Below are 19776 nucleotides of genomic sequence, written 5' to 3'. Positions count from 1 at the left end.
AACATTAAAATCAACAATGAGTAAGCAAAGAAAACAGTTACCAGATGGCATTTCCAACTGTTTTGTATTTATTATGATCATGCTCCTCTACCACTAATGATTCTTTTGGTCAGCAAGTTACATCTCCTTTATTTACCTACATGGTCACAGACAGCATTTCAGCAGGGGAGATTCACACAGCCAAGACCCAGAGCGCATGGCCTCCCGGCGCGGTCAGCGGGGGGAAGCCTCTCTCTCCTCTCTGCTGGGGCTCCCTAGGGCGCTCGTATGTTGGCATCACATTCTTCTAAGAGCAGAATCAAATCTTCAATCAGGCTGTGCTCTCTGCCATGCGTCACCCGCATAATATCAAAGGCCTACAGAGAAAGGAGACAGTTAGACCCGCAAAGGAGTGAGCCCCCGCCGCCCCAGGACAGCCTGGCCGGGGTGTGCAGTCCCTAGCAGGCTTGCAACGCTGGGGCTTGGGGTGCATAAGTTCAAGGTGACAGGCAAAGGCGCTGTCACGGGCCGTGACCAGCAGTGTCCTTCGGGGATGGTTGTGCAGGTATAGGCAGGTGGTTACTGGGTTTGAGGATTACTACTGAAAGGGTGAGTTCACATAAAAGAAACAGCACATGCCGTTCCTCCCTCCTGCTTCTGGCCGTGCGGTGACAGCCGTGACGCGCTCGTGGCTTCTCTCATGGCAGACACTGGGGCACTGGCATCACGACAACCACCTCCATCTCTTTCCTTGTTCAGCCCATCTACCTCCAAAATATTTTGTTTTCTTTCTACGAGGGGAGGCTTATGACCTCTAGCATTCTTCCAGGGTGGCTAGAAGCAGAGAGGAAATGGCTGTAGGTGAGGGCAGAGGACTCATTTGAAGAGGCTGGGAAGGCTGTGTAATTTGTCTAGAAAACTAAATATAGATATTACTGGTACGTATTGTGATTTTTCTCTGAATGATGGGCAGAAGTGGAGGAGGAAAGGAGAGAAAGAAGGAATTTAGGTTGAGCAAGCAGAGTGGCGCGCCTGTAATTCTAGTATTTGGGAGGTTGAGACAGGACGACTGGCCAAGTTCTTAGCGAGACCTTCAGCAACTTATCAAGATCCTGTTTGAACATAAAAACTAAAATGAGACTGGGGGTATAGCTCAGAGGTACAATCCCTATTGTCACCAAAAGTGAGAGAGAGAGAGAGAAGAAATTAAAACTCTGTATCATGCAGATACCCCGGCGGCTCTCCTGTGTGCAGGCGAGCCAGGCTGAGGTGGATTTGCCCCTGGTCTTGGGGCTGGGCTGGGCAGGCAGCTCCCCTGTGGCCCCAGGTACAGCTCTTAGCCTGCAGGGAGCTGCAGATGAGGAGAGTTCCCTCGCCGCCCAAACCACCTGCCACCCATCTATGAGGAAGCAGTGCAAGTGTTTCAGTAGCCGTGGACCCCTGCGCAGAGCCCCCCAAATGCTACTTGGACGCAAGTCACAGAGGGTGATTTCAGCTTAATTTCCTTGCAGCAGCACAGAAAACAGATTAAGGAAATATAAAACTGGAGCCAGTTTGTGTTGGGAAACGCTTATCTCTTTCCATTAAATTTTATTTTTTTAATGGCAGCATTTAAAAAGCCCGCACATAATCTTTCACAGAGGGCTCATTTGAAGCCCCCAGGGGGAGGAGCGCGCTGCGCCACGTACAGATTCTAAATGTCAGCTGGGAAGAGGCAGCAGAGATCGTCTGCCGCCGGACAGGCACTTGGCTCGGGAGGCATAAAGGAAGGGCCCCGACCTCATTGCAGTCTCACAACATCTTTTTTTTCCCCAAGTAATTTCAGAATGGTGGCCATATATTAAGCAAAATGAATTAAATCAAATTATGATTTAAAGTTGGCAACAATATAGCTTTCATATGAATTTTTAATACAAATATATTAAGCTTATCGAGGATCTCATATACTTTCTACTCACTCTGAGCCTGAGGAATCTAATAAATGACTTCCCCAAGCAGGATTTAAATATGGAGATGAAGCCGGAAAAGCACCCTGGACTGGGCCTGGGGCGGGGGCAGGAAGCCAGGCTGCGGTCTGTCCTCTCAGGACATCAGAAGGGGGTGGGGGGCTCTCCAAGGAGGAAGAGCAAGCAGCCCTGTGACGGGTGGCCGAGCACGCCTGCTGACCCCAGCTGCCCTGTCCCTGCGGCACCTGCCTGTCCAGGTGGAGAGTCCCTGGGGATGCCCTCCTGGGAGGCCGGCTTTCTGCCCAGGGGGCTGAGCAGCTGTAAAGCCTAAGACTCACTCTCACTTTGGGAGGAGCGCTGGCACTGTCAGAGACAGAATGTGACTCCCATCACCACAGCAAGACGACGTGACGGTGTGTGTAGGGGGCCTGGGCACTGAACCCAGGGGCATTCTACTTCTCAACTACACCCCTGGCCTATTTATTTTTATTTTGAAATAGAGTCTCACTAAGTTTCTGAGAATCTTGCTAAGTTGTTGAGGCTGGTCTTGAGTTTGTAATCTTCCTGTCTCAGCCTCCAATATTGGGATTATAGACCACACAAGGCCAAAATAGCGCGTTTTATTTATTTATTTTTATTTTTTATTTTTTGGTGGTACTGGGGTTCCTGGAAGCCCTTCTACCTCCGGACTACACTCCCAGACCTATTTTATATTTTTATTTGGAAACAGGGTCTCTTAAGCCAGCGCTGCTGACTTTGAACCTGCGCGATCCTCCTGTCTCCGCCTCCCAAGCCGGGGATCACAAGCGTGCGCCACCACGCCCGGCTCAAAATAGCGTGTTTTAAAGGGAGATGCAAAGTGCTGGGCTGTCCAGAGGAGGGGGGCCACGCTCCTCCCAGCAGTAGTAGTTATCCTGGAAAAAGAGTTACTGACAGGTCTTTAGGTTGATTTAATCAACCAACTCAGTGAATATTTATTAAGAAATTGAGAGCTGAGCGTGGTGGCGCACGCTTGTAATCCCAGCATTCCGGAGGTTGAGACCAGAGGATCGCGGTTCGCGGACAGCCTCCGCTACTTAGCGAGGCCCTGCAACTCAGTGAGACCCCGTTTCAAAATAAAGAATAAAAAATTGGGCAGGGGATATAGCTCGGAGGTCAAATGCCCCTGGGTTCCATCCCCAGACCCACAGAAAAAAAAAAAAAAAAAAGAAAAAAAGAAAAAGAAATTGAGAGACCTGGAGAAGCTGCACCTCCTCCCTGAGCCTCAGTTTCCCCAAGTGCTCGAGATCAGGCCAGATAAAGCCCCGGGGCAACCCCAGCATGGACCCAGAGACAGGCAACATGGATGCGGCTCTGCTCCCAACTGTTATCAATTTCTAATTTAATTTTGTTGCAGTCGGAGGATTGGCTTGGTACAGCTTGAACCCGTTTACGTTTATTAAGATTGTTTTGTGTGCTTCGGGGGCTTCTGTTCTGAGGTGCTGGGGAGGAGGTGTGCCCTGCTGTTGCTGGGTGGGTGTTTCCTAGATGTCGGTTTGACCTCTGGGCCGGCAGTGTTGCTGAGTCTTCCTCGGGCAGCGCTGGTTTTGTCAGGTGTTATCAGCTGTGGACAGAGGGCTTGATGACACGAATAGTCCTGTAGGATTCTCTACTTTCGCCTTTCAATCCCATCCATTTTCATTGCCAACATTTTGCAACTGTGTTGTTTGGTGCATTCCTTTTAGTATTGCTATGTCTTCTTGGTGGATTGATGACTTTTTCATTATATAATATACTCTGTTTCTGTCTACTTTATCTGATATTAACACAGCCATTCTAGTTTCCTTTTGGTTTTGTTTTCATGATAAATATTTTTACATTCTTTTGCTTTTGACTCCCCAAATCATTGTATTTACTTATTTATTTATTTATATTATTTTATTTTATATTTTGCGGGTCTGGGGATGGAACCCAGGGGCATTCAACCTCCAAGCTACACCCCCTGCCCTATTTTTTATTCTTTATTTTGAGACAGGATCTCACTAAGTTGTAAAGGGCCTCACTAGGTAGCTGAGGCTGTCTGCGAACTTCGATCCTCCAGTCTCAGCCTCCCAAATGCTGTGATTACAAGTGTGCGCCACCACGCCCAGCAAGCTTTTATTTAGATGTTGCTCTATGTCATACAACACATACACGGTCTCTTGACCAGGTGTAGAGACCTCACCTCCTCTCCTCCTTCCCCCACCCCACTTCGCAGGTAATCCTCCTAGATAGATCCTCAACATACATGATATACAGTTAGAACCATCTCAGTGTTAGAATTTTTGCTTCCACTGTCTAACTAAAATTTTTCTTCTTGAGAGGAGGAGGAAAGTATCTTTTACTTATTCATGTTTTTGCTTAGTGTGTTCTCTTTTCTTGATGATCCATGATTTCTTTTATTACCATTTTCTTTCTGTTTACTTTTCTGTAGCAATTCTTTCAGGGCAGTTTGGCTGGTGGCAGTTTCTGCATCTGTGAACATCCTGACTTTCCCGTCCTCCCTCAAGTATTCTTTTGCTGAATACAGGTTTGGGGTCAACAGTTCTTTTCTTTCAGTATTTGAAAGAATGTGCTACTCTCCTCAGGCTCCACAGTTTCTGAGGTGAAAACTGCTCTGGTTCAAAGCCTTCTTCCCATGTTTTCTGCTTGCTGCTTTGAGAACTGATTTTGGTTTTCAGTTTTAAGTAATGAGTCCTGGTGTGAATGTCTTTGGGTTTAACTTGTTTGGAGCTTTCTTAACTTTTTTTTTTTTTTTTTTGGTGGTGGTGATACTGGGAATGGAACCCAGAGGCTTTCTACCTCCGGGCTATACTCCCAGACCTATTTTCTATTTTATTTGGAAACAGGGTCTCACTAAGTTGCTGAGAGCCTCACTAAGTAGCTGAGGCTGGCTTCGAACCTGTGCGATCCTCCTGTCTCAGCCTCCCAAGCGCGGGGATTATGAGCGTGCCCCACCACATCCTGCCTTTCTTAACCTTTTGAGTCTGTAGGTTTATTTATGTCTTTTGCCAAATGGCTTTCTACCATTTCTTTGATAAAAAAAAACACATACCGTCATAAAGTTTACCATTTTAGCCACTTTTAAGTATACAGATTGGTGGCATCGAGCATATCACAGTGCTGTTTTATCATTACTACCACCCGTGTCTGGGCTCTGGCATCACCCTATGCTGAAATGGTCGAGTTAAACACAAACCTCCTGCCCCTCGCACTCCCAGGCCTGGCACTGGCTGCTCTACTTTCCTCCCCTGTGTCTGACTGTTCCAGCTACCTCATGTAAGTGGAATCACACACTACTTGTCCTCCTTAGTTTGGCTAATTTCACTTAGTATAATAATGCCTTCAAGGGTCAGCGACATGTACCAAGTGTCAGATTGCTATTCTTTCATTTTGTTTTGTGTTTCTGGGGATTGAACCCAGGAGTGTTCTATCTGTGAGATATATTCCGGGCCCATGTTATTTTCGTTTTGAAACAGGGTCTCACTAGGCTGTGGAGGGCCTCACTAAGGTGCTGAGGCTGCCCGTGAACCCGCGATCCTCCTGTCCTAGCCTCTCGAGTACTGGGATTACAAGTGTGTGCCACACACACGCACCCAGCTGACTTCCTCTTTTTTAAGGTGTGCATTTCTTCAGTTCCATGGGTTGCCTTTTTATTCTGCTAGTAGTGTCCTTTTTTATATACAAAATTTTTTATTAAGTCCAGTTTCCTTATTTATTCTTTCATTCCCTGTGTCTTTGGAATCATATTCAAGAAACCACTGCTCAATCCAATACCACAAAGCACCCCCTGTGCTTTACTCTAACAGGCTTGTGGGTTTAGCTCATGTGTTTAGGCTGTGGTCCATTTTAAGGTACTTTCTGCATATGGCGTCCATGGTTAGGTAAAGGCCCAGCTTCACAGCTGCACGTGGAACTCCAGTTTCTCAGAACCACTGTTAAGCGACTGTGCTTTCTCCATTGAGGGACATTGGCTTTCCTGTTGGAAATCAGTCTTCCACGGGTATGAGGGTCTAGTTCTGGCTGTGTGTGTGCGCGGGTGTGCTTGTGTGTGTGTGTGGTATCAAGGATTGAGCCCAGAGACATTCCACCTCCAAGCTACATGCCCCAGTCCTTTTTACATTTTATTTTGAAACAGGGTCTAAGATGCAGAGAGCGTTGGTAAGTGGCTGAAGTTGGACTTTGGGCTGTGATCCTCCTGTCTTAGCCTCCCAAGTTCTGGGATTATAAGTGTGTGCCATTGTGCCTGGGTTATTTATATCCTCTTTAATTTGTTTCAGCAATGTTTTATAGATTTTAGTTTATAGTCATCTATTTGGTTAAGTTAATTCTTAACATTTTATTCGGTTTGCCGGGCGTGGTGGCGCACGCTTGTAATCCCCGCGCTTGGGAGGCAGAGACAGGAGGGTCGCGCAGGTTCGAAGCCAGCCGTGCTGGCTTAAGAGACCCCGTTTCCAAATAAAAACATAAAAATAGGTCTGGGAGTGTAGCCCGAAGGCAGAAGGGCTTCCAGGAACCCCAGTACCACCAAAAAAAAAAAAATTATTCGGTTTGGCACTATTGTAAATGGAATTATTTTCTTAATTTTGTACTGTTTATTGTTGGTGCCCAGAAACACAACTGACTGACACACCTGATTTGTGTACCCTGCTGCTTCACTGGTTCAATTATTAGTTCCAACAGGTCTGGGTATTTGTATGTGGGGTTTCTACGTATAAGAGCATGATTTCTTCCTTCCCAGTTCTGACGTCTCCATCATTATTTTTTCAAGAGCTTTTCCCGGAGCGTCCCCCTCTTCTCCTGGGACTCTGGTGTTAGATATGTTGTTATCAGTTCACAGGTCTCTGAGGCTCTGTTCAACTTACTTTTTCCCCCTTCCCTTTCCAGGTTGGGGAGTCTCTATCGTTCTGATTTCAAGTGTAGCAATTCATTCCTCCGTGGCCTCCACTGTGCCACTGAGCTCCAGCCTCTTTATTGTGGTTATTGTATTTATGAGTTATTAACTTTTGTTTTTCTTTTCTTTCTATTATTTCTTCCCCAATATTTTCTAATTCTTTCATTTGTTTCGAGAGTGTTTGCAATTGCTTGCTGAAGCATTTTAAATTCTTAGATAATTCTAACATCTCTGGCATCTGGGAGTTAACTATCGATTGCTTGCTTTTCACTGACGTATTTCTGGTTCTTGGTACGGCGAGTACTTTTAGCTGAAGCATGGCCATTGTTGTGAGATTCTGCGTTCCACTGCGCCTGCTCCAACAGGTTTCTCTGACGTCGCTCCAGCCGGGGCACGGGGGCTGCGCGTCGGAGCCAGGTGAGGTCCCGGCTCCCCCGCTCCGTTACCGCTGGACTTATACTCCAAATAGCAGTTTCTGCTTATTCCTTTCATATGGTTTAATCACTCTGCTTGCATTTTATCTTTCTTCCTTTCTCTTTCTTGGTCTCTTTGGAAAGCACTTCTCTGAAAATAATGTTTTCCATCTGAAGGTCAGTACTGGGCATTCATCAGTGTCAGGGACAGGGGCTTCCACACACTCTTGGAGGGCTTTGCTGACTATGACGGTAGTGCTTCTGCGCGCCCTCGTGGCCTCCTGCTCTCCCTCCATCACAGGTTGAAGTGTGATGTCCCGTGTTTAGAGGAGGTTGTGGATGCTTAGAGAGCCCGCGGGGAGGCTGCAGAGGACTTCCAAAGCCCCTGCCCCACCCTGCAAAACGCAAAAGATGGCATATATGTACATTTTTCTCTGGTGAGTCAGGAGTGCTTATCAGATTCCTAAATAAGAGCATGACCAAAGAGGTTAAGAATCACTGTAGGATTTCCCAAGAAATGGGAAAACAGAGCCGCATGCTTTAATCATGAGGGCTGGAGATGAGGGTGTGGGCTGGAGTCGACAGACACCGGTGTGGTGAGCCTTGAACTCTCTCTTTATGAGCAGGGGAGCTGAAAACTGCAACAACGGAAGGGCAACCAAAGGGGCCTGCAGCCCGGGGGCCTGCTCAGACCCAGGATCGCGAAGCAGGCCCTCGGAAGCAAACGAGAGGGAACACCAAGGTGCAACCGAAGATGCTTGAATCTCACTGCATGAAAGCAGTCACTGAGGAGAGAGGCTCTTACAACCTGACTCCTGCTAGCAAAGCTCTCTACTAAAGCAGCCTGCTGGGGCCAGGCGACGGAGCCCGCATGCAGGGCTCGGGGAAAGAAATGGCTCACTGACCAGAAGCCGGGCTGGCTAAGCGGGCAGCCCCGTTCCTGGAGGAGGCTGCACCCCGGTTGATCTGGAGCACGTGTCTGTTTCTGAAGCTTCTCTGACTGTGGCTGTACACTCTGGCTGTGAAACCCTCGTTCCAGCTGTTTCAGCCAGTATTTTCAGGGCTTCTCCTGGTTGTCCCGAGGAAGCTCAGGAAAGAGGCTTTCTGCAGGAAGCCGCTGACCTGGCCCCACGGAACTCGTGTGTTCCTGGAGAGGCACATGTTCAGGCCCTCCCTTTGGGCTCAGCGAGGGTCTGGCCCATTAACCACATGTGGCTGCAAGACAGGGCTGGGTGGGGTGAGGGCTTTTACAATTCTCTGTTGTGAAGGAGTCCACCCACTTACTTACTAGACCTTGTGTTTGAGGCATGCCGGTATGTTTGGTGGCACGAGGAGATACAGAAAGTTTATCAGTCAGGGTCGCTGGAGGAATCACCACTCACCTGGCTGGAATGGCATGCCCTGGGGAGCCGCGGGGATGCAGCCACTTAGCACAGCCCCAAACCCTGCAGCACGAGCTCAGCGCTGTGGGGACCCGCCAGGCAGCGAGCAGAACCACAGGGCTCCTGCAACAGCGGTGAGCCTGACAGGATCCCAGTGCACTAGCACACACCGCCTCCCTCCCCTCCCCCTCTCCCCTTCCTCTTTTTCTTCTTCCTTTGGTACTGGGGACTGAACCCAAGGGCGCTCTCTACTTCTGAGCCACACCCCCTTTATACTTTGTGTTTTGAAAAAGGATCTCACTAAGTTGCTGAGGCTGGCTTTGAACTTATGATTCTCCTCTCGATCAGCCTCCCAAGTACTGGGACTATAGGCATGTGCCAACACACCCGGCTATATTATCCTCATTCAAAAAATAAAATTATATTCAGGGAAATGAAGTCTCTTGCTTCAAGTTACAAGACTAGTAAATGGGGGTGTGGCACCTGGGCTGCCGACCCCGAGGAGGGCAGCCCTTCTCCTGCACACCGACCCCGAGGAGGGCAGCCCTTCTCCTGCACACCGCCTGCTGCCCTGGGCGCTTTGCTCCTTGGCTGCGCATCAGAACGCGGCAAGGGCCTCTGGGGCTTTTCTGGAGTTGAGCAGGAAGTTTCGAGCACAGGTGATGATGTAAGTATGACGTTCAGGCGCAGGGCTCGAGGCAGACGGTCCTTCGCTAGTCGCTTCTGAAGTCTTTCATCGGGGGCTCCTAGGGCCACACCTGGGCTTGTCACTGGTAGTAAGAGCAGGATGCTCTCAGATGACTGTGGGGGCTTCTGGATGAAGTAAGGCAACCTCAAGGGGGTCTGAGGGGCGGGGAGCAGGCCTGGGCATGGGGCGAGGGTGGGAAGAGGCCCCGAAGGGCTGCTGAGGGGCCAGGCCAGGCCATGCTGCCCATAAACCACACCCAGAGGCCCGCTGGGCTGGTCCAGCCTGTCTTTGCAGAAGAGGGTGTTAGATCCTTCCCTGAGGACTTCTGCAGCAACGGCAAGGACCTGAGCCTCGCCTGAAGGATAGAAGAGGGACACGGAGTTTCGGGTTTCTCCCCACGGGGACTGAGCTGGACTGGAAGGGGTTTCCGCATCTGGAGTGTAACTACAAAGCCTCGTGCATTAACCAAGGCAGTCTAGAGGAAAGGATTGGAGCCTTGGATTCCAGCCTGGATTTAATGACTTGTTCTCATGGCTTGTCTCCTCCATTAAACCGCAAGGACAATGCTGGGTCTTATTTGGTGAAACAGAAACCTTTAGTCAACACATGTTGAATTAAACGTAATAAATGAGACCTGGCTCAGTATCACCGTTACTGTTTATTCATTTGGGTTCTGGTGATTGAATTCAGGGACGTTCCACCTCCAGTCCACTCTGCCCCTTAAGACCTTTTTATATATTTTTTGGAAACAGGGTCCCGCTAAGTTGCTGAGGCTGGCCTCACTTGAACCTGCAGTCTTCCTGTCTCAGCCTCCCAAGGACTGGGATTACAGGTGTATGTCACCATGCCTCGCTTTACTGTGACTTTAGACAAGCCCTTACATGTCCCCAAGCCTTAAGCACCTTCGTTTCCAAACAGGAAAGAAGATGCCGGTCTTTCTGACCTCAGTGGCTATCGTCTGTCACAAGCACCAAGTGAGAACGTGTCCTCATGAGCAGCATTTGTAGTTCCAGCTCCGTTGTAAACACTGAGGATTAACTGGACGGTGATGAGGCACCGACTTGCACGGTGGCCCTGCGCTGGACACAGCACGTACCTGGGAACTTTCATCTACATTTTCTTATCTGTCAAAACGTTCACATGGCAGAGCCTCAGTAAGGATGGTCTGCCTCACTGATTTGACTGGCTGAGGGGTACTAGACGGACCAGAAGAGGGACATTTCCCCTGGGGCTGCTAGAGACCCCAGTGCTTTTCCACCGGTCAGGGAGAAGATGCAGTAAAATGAGCCTGAAGAGCTGAGTGGGCTTCAGGAAACCCCAGTGTCCTTCCTGTTGATGGCTGGCTGGTCTCAGCAGCACAGCTGCCATTCAACAGAAATTAGCATGAAGGAATCATTTTAAAGAATCCCTTAGGCTTGGGAGGCTGAGACAGGAGGACTGGATAGCTTCAACAGCTTAAAGATGCCCTCAGAAACTTAGTGAGACCCTGTTTCATAAAATAGGACTGGGGGTGTAGCTCAGAGGTAAAGGGAAAGGCCTCACATAGGCATTTGTCAATTTTCTCATCCGCAAATGCCCAGGCCACGGGCTCAGCCTGGATACTCTGAGCACCTAGCTGCAGGGCCCCACCCTTCCACGGTAGCTCTTCTGCAGAAAAGAGCACTGTGGCCAGGGATTCTACTAAAGGGTAGGTGCGCCTCTGAAACCCCATATGCCAGGTCTCCCTGTGACCCACCGGGCCCGAGTCAGATGAGCAGATGAGCACGGTGACCCCCTCTGGGAGGACCACAGATGGGGAGCAAGAGTTGTGCAGTGGTTGGAGACTAGGACACCAAAAGGCTCGAGCCCTTCTGTGCAGAGGAGGCTCCTTGCAAGAATGAAAGTAAGTTCCACTCATCACAATGGCCCAGTTCCCCCACCGAGCTTCTCAACACTGACTGCTAGGCACTGGCTGGCCTCCCTCCCCTCCCCCGACAATGGGTCCTTCCTTTTTCTACTAGGGTTGAACACAGGTATGTTCTATCTCCAGCCCACAGCCCCAGCCCTGTTTATCTTAAAACAGGGTCTCACTAAGTTGCTGAGGGTCTCAGCAAGTTGCTATGGCTGGCCTTGAACCTGTAATCCTCCTGTCTCAGTCTCCCGAGTACTGAGATTCCAGGTGTGTGCCATTGAGCCCGGCTGACAACGAGTACTTCAGTTCCAGGTTTCTTGCATGGCACTGAGCTAGTCAGGAAAACCTCACAGGTTTGGGTGGGGTTGGGTGCCTACCACAACGTGGGAAGTGCTCTCTCCTGGCAGGTCAATCAAAGAGTTGCAGAAATAAATAAGAAAACGATGCTGGAGCAGGCCTTGGGGGATCAGGAGCGTTCTGCCTGGCCAGGGTGGGTGGGGAGAGGGCATTTAAGGCAGACAGAGTAGCTCTGTAAAGACCCAGGAGTGAGCAGATCAGGGCAGATGGTGAGGCTGGGTGTAGTTCAGAGGTAGAACACCCTGGGTTCCGTCCCCTGTACCAAAATAAATAAATGAACAAATAAATAGGATCTCTGTGGGCATGTTCGTATCACATGAACTGGTGAGCATGACAAGCAGGTTTTCTTCAGAGCTGGTTGTTAAATATTTCTCGGCATGTCTTGGGGAGGGTGCACATGTGTGTGTGTGTGTGCATGCATGTTGCACACTGCAATAAACAGAGTTGCTAAGAAGGATCACACGGTCGAGGCCAGAGGAAGGTGGAGCGGGCAGCCCTCCCCGGACAGACGCGGCACTCACCAGCCTCAGGTTCTCCATTGCCTGCGGGAACATGCCTTGGTGTAACTGCAGCTTGCCGACTTTCATGACTTGCACACCTCTGACCGGGTGGCTTCCTGGGAAAAAGTTCCTGGAAGAAACCAAAAGGCAAGAGGTGTCAGCCTGTCTGCAGGGGCCTCAGGCAGCGGGAGCCGGCTGGGAATGTTGATAAACCCCCAAAAGGAAATTAACTTTGCAATCCAGAAGAATGCATGCAATGGGGAATTAACATGTCACTAGGCCTCAGCTCCCCAGAAATGTTTTTGCATTGGAGAGAAACACACACACACACACACACACACACACACACACACACACCAAAAACGATGTGCAACTGTCAGCTGCCCCTGTAATCAAACTTCAGCTCTTCCCGTGAAACATGATCCAGAAACTTCATTCGTGCTCTTAAGAGTGTGGGAAGTAGTACTTGGGAGGCTGAGACAGAAGGATCACAGGTTTGAGGCCGGCCTCAGCAACTTAAGGAGATCCCTCAGGAACTTGGTGAGACCCTATTTCAAAACTAAAAATAAAACAGAGTTGAGGGTATAGTTCAAAGATAGAGTTCTCCAGGTTCAATCCCCAGCAACACACACACACACACACACACACACACACACACACACACACACACACTAAAGAAGAGAAGCCACAGTCTGGTTGCCTGCCTTTATAGCTGGGAACGGAGGGAGGCCGAGGGAGACTGCCTCACCCTCTACCAAGCTCCAGCACTAGCATAGCCCTGAAACGGATGGTTGCTCCTAAAAAGATATTTTTAAATAAATGAATGAGACTTTTTCATGACCCCCAGCTATATACTACCACACCTCCCTCTTGACTGCCAAGCCCATGGACTGAATCTCAGCTGCAGAGCGCGCTGTGATCGGCCTGCTCAGAGCGCCGTGATCGGCCTTGTGCGCCGTGATCGGCCTGCTCACAGGCTCGGGTATGACTTGTCTCACCATCTCACTGGCTGGTGCTTGTCCATGTCAAGCATAGACTTGACTTCTTTCATAAATCATAGAACAGAATAAAGTGCTGTGGTAGTTCAAAGAACAGGGATTTCCTGCTGTATTTCAAACATCACAAAGAGCTAGATTACTTCAATTCAAGTGTGTGTGTGTGTGTGTGTGTGTGTGTGTGTGTGTTACTGGGGATTGAACCTAGGGGTGTTCTACCCTAGCTATACCCCCAGACTTTTTTTGTTTTATTTTGAAATAGGGTCTTACTAGGTTGCTGAGAGACTCTCTAAGTTGTTGAGGCTGGCCTTGAACCTGGGATCCTCCTGGCTCAGCCTCTCAAGTCCTGGGATTACAGGTGATCATCATCACGCCTGGCTTTCAATTCAGTTTGACAAGAGTTTACCATACTGGACTCAACAGTTCAACCCTCCTTGCCCCACCCCTCAAAGAAACTGCTGTACATGCAAAGGTGTGTCTACTGGGGTTGAGCGAGAGACCATGCTGTATACAAAAGAGCTCTTCCTTCAAGGTCCAATAATCCCATCAGACCAAAGACAAACATTCATGTTAGTGTTAAAACAACCTTACAAGCTGGAGCTTCATTTTATATGCAAATCGGGCGTGTCTTAGTAAGTGGTGGATGTTCAGTTCCTGTTTGTTGAGCTGAACTGAGGGGTTGACTGAAGGTTGGGTGGCCTGGGGAGGCTTCTAGGGAGGGAAACGGTTCATAAAGGCGTGGTCGGAGGGGAGGAAGGAAGCCCCCTACTCTGCTGAGGAGTGGGCGGGACCAAATGCTGCTGTGCAGAGGGGAGGTGACTGCCTGAGGCCGAGGAGCCAGCCCAGGGCTCACCGGCCTGGTGTCCTCGCTGCAACTGGCATCTGAGCCTGGGGCCCCGCACTTCAGCGGTCCGGTGTGGCAGACTCTAAACCCTTCCCTCTCCTCAAACTTCAACTCTTCCCATGAAATGTGATCCAGAAACGTTTCATTCAGGCTCTTATGCACGTGGGAAGCAGAGTCAGGGAGCAAAGTATTTCCATGAATAGAAGGTTGGCCAGACCTCATTTTAAAGAACTGAGCAGGGAGGGGAAAGGAACGAACAAAGGGACACCTGGGTCCCGGGCGTCCTTCATCTCTCTCCATCACACCACCTTTCACCCGCACAGAATGAGCATCATTACCCACTCGCAGGGAAAAGACCTGAGGACCCCCACACAAAAGGCTTAAGTGCGGGATGCTATTCTCAGAAGGTAATTGCCCTGGACACATTCCTTGAAAAGCACACCTGGATTCAGGATTTGAGCTTATTGCTATGAATGTGGCACAATTAAATTTAAAGGCTAAAAAGTAATTTTATACTAATAATCTCTCCACTAAGTGGGCGTCTGTCACATTGGTGAGCAGAAGGAAAGGAAATCTTGGGCTCCGTGATGGCAGAGAAAGTGGTGCGTAATTATGTGTGACAGGTACCAGCCGTGGTCACTGAAAGATATTAAAACTGAAGCAGAGCTTCGCAAGGTGCAGGGGATGGGCAGGGCTGGGGGGACTTCCGCATAAGCACGCCTGGAGCAGTCTGGCAGCTCGGCCGGGCTGACCGTGGGCCTGCTCGGCTTCTGGAGGCCTCTCCGCTGACACTTGATCACCAGTGGACTCGTGCCCCAAGGGACACAGGCGAGGCTCGCCCCTGCCGGGAGAGGCGGCAGGGTGGCAGGCCGTCAGCTCAGTCCCGGTGACAGTGCTGAGGACAGTGGAGGGCTTGCGAGCAGCCTCCGGCCATGGGACTGCCAAATATCAGGTCTAGGCAGGAGGCTGGACATGCTGATGCATGCCTATAATCCCAGTACTTTCCAGAGGCGGAGACAGAAGGATCGTAGGTTCAAAGCAGCCTCAGCAACTTTGGGAGGCTTTCAGCAACTTAGTGAGAACTTGTTTCAAATAAAAAATGAAATAGGGCTGGGGATGTAGCCCATAGGTAGAATACCCCTTGGTTCCACTCCAAGTGCCACACATACAAAATAATAATAATAATAATAATAATAATAATAATAATAAATAAAATAAAGGAAAATGGGCCAGAGGTACTAGGGGTATAGCTTGGAGAGAGAGAGTGCCCCTGGGTACTATCCCTAGTGCCACAAAAGGGAAGAAAAAAATCTGGGTGGGGCTGAGATCCTGACCTGTAGACAGCATGAGATGTGCCTGAAAACCGAAAGAGGGACCTGGTGGAAAGGGAAGCCGCAGGCCTCCATCTGGGTCTTAGAAGCTTTTCCTGTGAGATGTCATGGCAGCGGGGCCACGCCATGGCAGCGGGGACCACGGTGGCCGTGGGAACAGAAGCCTTGAGCTGGTTGGACCTGGAGGGGAGGAGGGAACCTGGGTGGGTTGTTCTGGCCATGGCAGGGGGCTGGATGCTCAGGACCAAGGTGCACGCTGTTCTGAGAGGTCTAGAGAGGTGCTCAGAGCCCAGGCTGGGCAGAGCTTCCCCGTGCAGCCAGGAAGCCTCCCTCCCTGCAGGCAGAGACCCTGCTGAAGCAGGCTGCCAATGTTCCATCAGCTTAGGAAACCAAACTGGAAAAGAGATCCCACAGGCAAAGGGACTTGAGGGGAGTTGGTGGCAATGAAGGATTTGAGTCAAAGGTCACACGCTGATTCAGCAGGACCTGGGGACCTGCTGGGGCTCCGCACAGTCAGAGCTACAGGGATAGCCTTTGGCAAGGCATTTATTTTACTGGTTGGGTGTTAACATTTTTTTTCCCCAAGGGTGTGGTACAAGCAGTCACCTGGGTCTTGAATGGAAAAAGTGCCTTCGGAGCTTCTGGGGTGTTGGGGTCGGGCTAAAGAATGTTCCCCAAAAGAGTTTGTGTGTGGGTAATGCGGCCAGGTTTGGAGGTGGGGCACGTCGGGGGAGGCAGTGACCCTGACGGGGGCGCGGCCTTGGCCTCCTCAGAGGTCATTTCCTGAGGCTGAGCGCCCCTTGGAGCCAAACAACCATGGATAGAGCCTCTCAACATCAGGAGCTAAACATACCTTTCCTTCTCTAAGTTGTACTTGTCAGGCTTTTGGGTCACAGGGATAAAAAAAAGCTGACCAAAACATGTGGTGAATAAGCAGAGAGGCGGGAATGAATTTAAACAGCAGAAAAGAGAAGAAAGAGCACATGGTGGCTTTAACTTGGACCCATAAGCACCAAAGTCTCACTATCGTATTTAATGATAAGGCTGGGATGTCTCAAGTTAAAAGGACAGAGAGAAGAAATACCAGATGGCAGGACCTCCGTCGGTCCTCTGAGCCTTCTCTGTATGACAGTTACCAATCACGTGGCTTCATTACGGGCAGCAGCTTTGGCATTTATGGGATGGGGAAAGACATCTGTTGTTCAGGACTATTTTTAAAAAACCTACTACAACCAGGTAACTCTTGTTTTGATGAATTTTAGTGGATTAATATAAAATGAGGGTATAATTAGAAAAAATGATCATTTTGCAACTTCTGAAGAAATAATCGATCCAGGGAAAATGTAGCACTACATGAAACTCTTACATGAAAAGATGGTCGAAAACCTTATGGTGGTGGAATTAGGTTGTTACATTCTGAACCAGTCACTGTTTAATCTTAGCACTCTAAAGTGGGCAGCCAAGCCTGGCTTGGAGATACAAGGCCGAAATCTCGGGCGGCCAAGATAGGAGGATCGTGGGTTTGCTGCCAGCCTTAACAATTCAGCGAGTCACTCAGCGATTCAGGAAGACTTTGTTTCAAAATAAAAGGGTCTGGGGGTCTAGATCAAAGGTATAATGCCCCTGCATTAAATCCCAGTACCAAGAGGGAAAAAATAAAAGTAGGACAGCCAGACATCAAGTGTTGTCTGATGTGATGCCACAGGAATTATTTTGCATACTATAAAGTATCCTTGCCAAACACAAACCTGCAAATCCAACTGAATCTAGTCAAGCCTGCAAAATTAAATGCCACGGGAAAAACAAGTGATGGGGGACCAAGAAAAGCAGCCAGCTGAAGCCGGGATTCGGGAAGCTTTACAGGTCCTTGATCTAGGATCTTCAATAGGTCAGGAGCAGGGGGCGCGGGGGGCGGGGGGGACAGTCCAGATTAAAAGAAATTAAAGTGACATAAAAACCACTTTAATAGGCCCCGTGTGGCACAACTCAACGCCGATAAAAAGGCAATTCTGAGATAGCCAAGGGGGTGCGAAAATGAATGGCACCGTGGGCATAAGAAAAGGCCAACATTTTTCAGAGACAAACTTTGAAGCACTCATGGATTAAATGACCTCATGTCTGAGATTTGATTTAAATATCTTTAACAAAATTTCTGCTTCCTGCAATGGTAGATTATTTTGCTTCAGACTAACTCCTGCTAAGAATAAGAAAAGACAAAATATTTTTTTAATCTGAAGGGGTCGCAGGTCACTGAGGCACTTTTCCCTTTGATGGTCTGAGAGGAGAGTCAGCGAGGCCAGTCAGCTAGGCAATCATTTTGGCCATCTCGCAGAAAAGGACGTGCAGAAGCTGGAGTTCAGGGCTCAAAAGGGATGAGACGGAGCTTTGGCGCACATTCTGGCTTTCATTTGTAGCTCCCAAAGGACTAGAATCTAGAAATAGTGCGATAAGCCAGAAATAGATCATCCATCATCAAGAACAAATCATGTTCAAACCCTTATTATATTAAGGTGGTATGTTTCTACCCTGACTGCCAGGAGTCACAGTGGACTTTTCTAAAGGGATAACATCATCCCAAGCCTTAAATTATCTCTCTGATTATTCTATACAATATTCTGCATTCAGTATAATTATAACCTGGCATATAAAAAAAGACAACGATGTCTGCAAACCACCATAAAAAATACAATGGAACAGACCCATAGGTACTAAAACATTGAGGTTCTTGTATACTTTAAAATAATAATAAATATCTGAAAACAAATACTAGGAGAGAATATTAGCAAAGGGTGAGAAATAATGTAAAATAACCAATGGAAACTGTAGGGCTGAAAAATAGAAAACTAAAGTACGAACTCAGTAGTTCACCATCATTTAGTCATGCTATGAGCTGGAAGGCAGGGCACACAAATAGGGGAAGACAACGGTCTAGAAAACAAGCAGGACTCGCTCCTGCACTGCGGGGCCCCTAGTGGGAGTGGGAGGGGCAGAAGCAACCTTTAAAGCCAGACGCTGGGCATCTCAAAGCTAATGAAAGGCAGCGAGCCACAGATTCAAAAACACTGAGGGCTGCACACATTCACCAAAGGAAAAATAAAGGTGGGGAAAGAGTAAGTGCTGTAAAATGGTATTACCGAGGCTAGATGAACAGTAAAGGCTCAGTCTACTGCTCTGCTTTTGTATAGTCTGAAGTTTCATAAGTGAACAACCCTTTACATTTTCACCTTTAGGAAGCCTCTCCGTCTGCACCAGCTTTGTTAATAGTGGACAGAAGACAACCTTGAGTGGGGTGTTTGCTTGGAAGTTCTGGGCCAGGGCCCTTTGAACACTGGTGTCCCGATGAGGCACCACATAGTATTTATGGAAGGATGAACTTCAAAGAATTAGTAATACCTTTTCAGACATTTTTAACTATTTTGTAATTGCATGATTTAACCTGGTGATAAAAGTAGTTATTAAAAGTTGAAAAAAAGTTGAAAAAAAAAGCCGGGCGTGGTGGCGCACACTTAATATCCCAGCATTCGGGAGGCTGAGACCGGAGGATCGCGGTTCGCGGACAGCCTCAGCTACTTAGTGAGGCCCTCCGCAACTCAGTGAGACCCGGTTTCAAAGTAAAGAGTAAAAAAATAGGGGGTATAGCTTGGAGGTAGAAATCCCCTGGGTTCCATCCCCAAACCTGCAAAATAAAAAAAAAAAATTGAAAAATTGAAAAAAAAGGAAGAAGGAAGGGAAGAAGGAAAAAAGAATTCTGGTGGACAACTGCCTCAAGTTTCAGAGCATTTTAGCATTTTACTAGATTCTAAATTTTATAGAAATAAAATAGTACACACAATAAATAGTATATAGTAAAACATCAGAAATTGGTTCAAGACATCAGACATTGTTTTGTTAGCTAGAATAACAGCAGAAGTAGCAGCAGCTTATACTCAACATAAGGGCTCTGCTCAGGTCTTAAATCAAGGCAGGAATCATGAGTAACTGAGACAAAGGGCAGACACGTGAAAAGGCAGATAGGATCATGCGTGGCTCCCCGGGCTCTGTTTAATATAAAGCAGCTGCTGGAATGGAAGTTATTTATGCTTTTGTGGAAGGGAGGCTTGATGTGTAATATAATACATTTTTGTTTTTAGTTAAAAAAAATCAAAAAGATCCTAATAGGAAACAAAACCCAAGAAAGTAAAGGCAGACAACTGTCCAAGCAGCCATCTCTGAACAAGGGCGGGCTCTTGCACCACGTAAGAAACCAGCAGGGCAGTGGGGAGGCGCTGTCCCCACGTGGGGGAGAGCTGCCTCAACTTAGCAACTCTGACCGGAGGTCAGGCCACGGACTCTCTTGTTTCTGAAAGGCGAGACCTGGGTTCCAGCCCAGACAGAACCCTCAGCGCCTACTTCTTCCATGGTACCCGCCATCAGCCCCCTATCACTACAAAAGATGGATTTGCACCTGCCTCCTGCGCCGGAGCTGGAGAAAAACCCACAGCGCCACACTTGATATCTGGGCTTGACAGGACAATGAGATTGTTCTTTTTTTTTTTCCC

General features: G+C 48.5%; 1 protein-coding gene across 1 annotated transcript in view; it reads right to left on the bottom strand.

Annotated features, from left to right (window-relative positions):
• Positions 1 to 254: 254 nt before the first annotated feature.
• Positions 255 to 19776, bottom strand: part of SMYD3 (SET and MYND domain containing 3) — a gene marked incomplete at both ends in the record, with an annotated part of 658176 nt that continues 638654 nt past the window's right edge. Inside the window, 2 exons of the mRNA XM_080699053.1 lie at positions 255 to 356; positions 12090 to 12198. Of these exons, the coding sequence (XP_080555179.1) occupies positions 255 to 356; positions 12090 to 12198 (211 nt within the window). The remainder of the gene's footprint in view (positions 357 to 12089; positions 12199 to 19776) is intronic.

Source organism: Muscardinus avellanarius (genome assembly GCF_963383645.1).
Source record: "Muscardinus avellanarius genome assembly, chromosome: 7".
In the NCBI taxonomy this organism is placed as follows: Eukaryota; Metazoa; Chordata; class Mammalia; order Rodentia; family Gliridae; genus Muscardinus; species Muscardinus avellanarius.
Note: the sequence above shows the minus strand (reverse complement) of the source record. Positions and strands in the feature narration are given on the sequence as shown.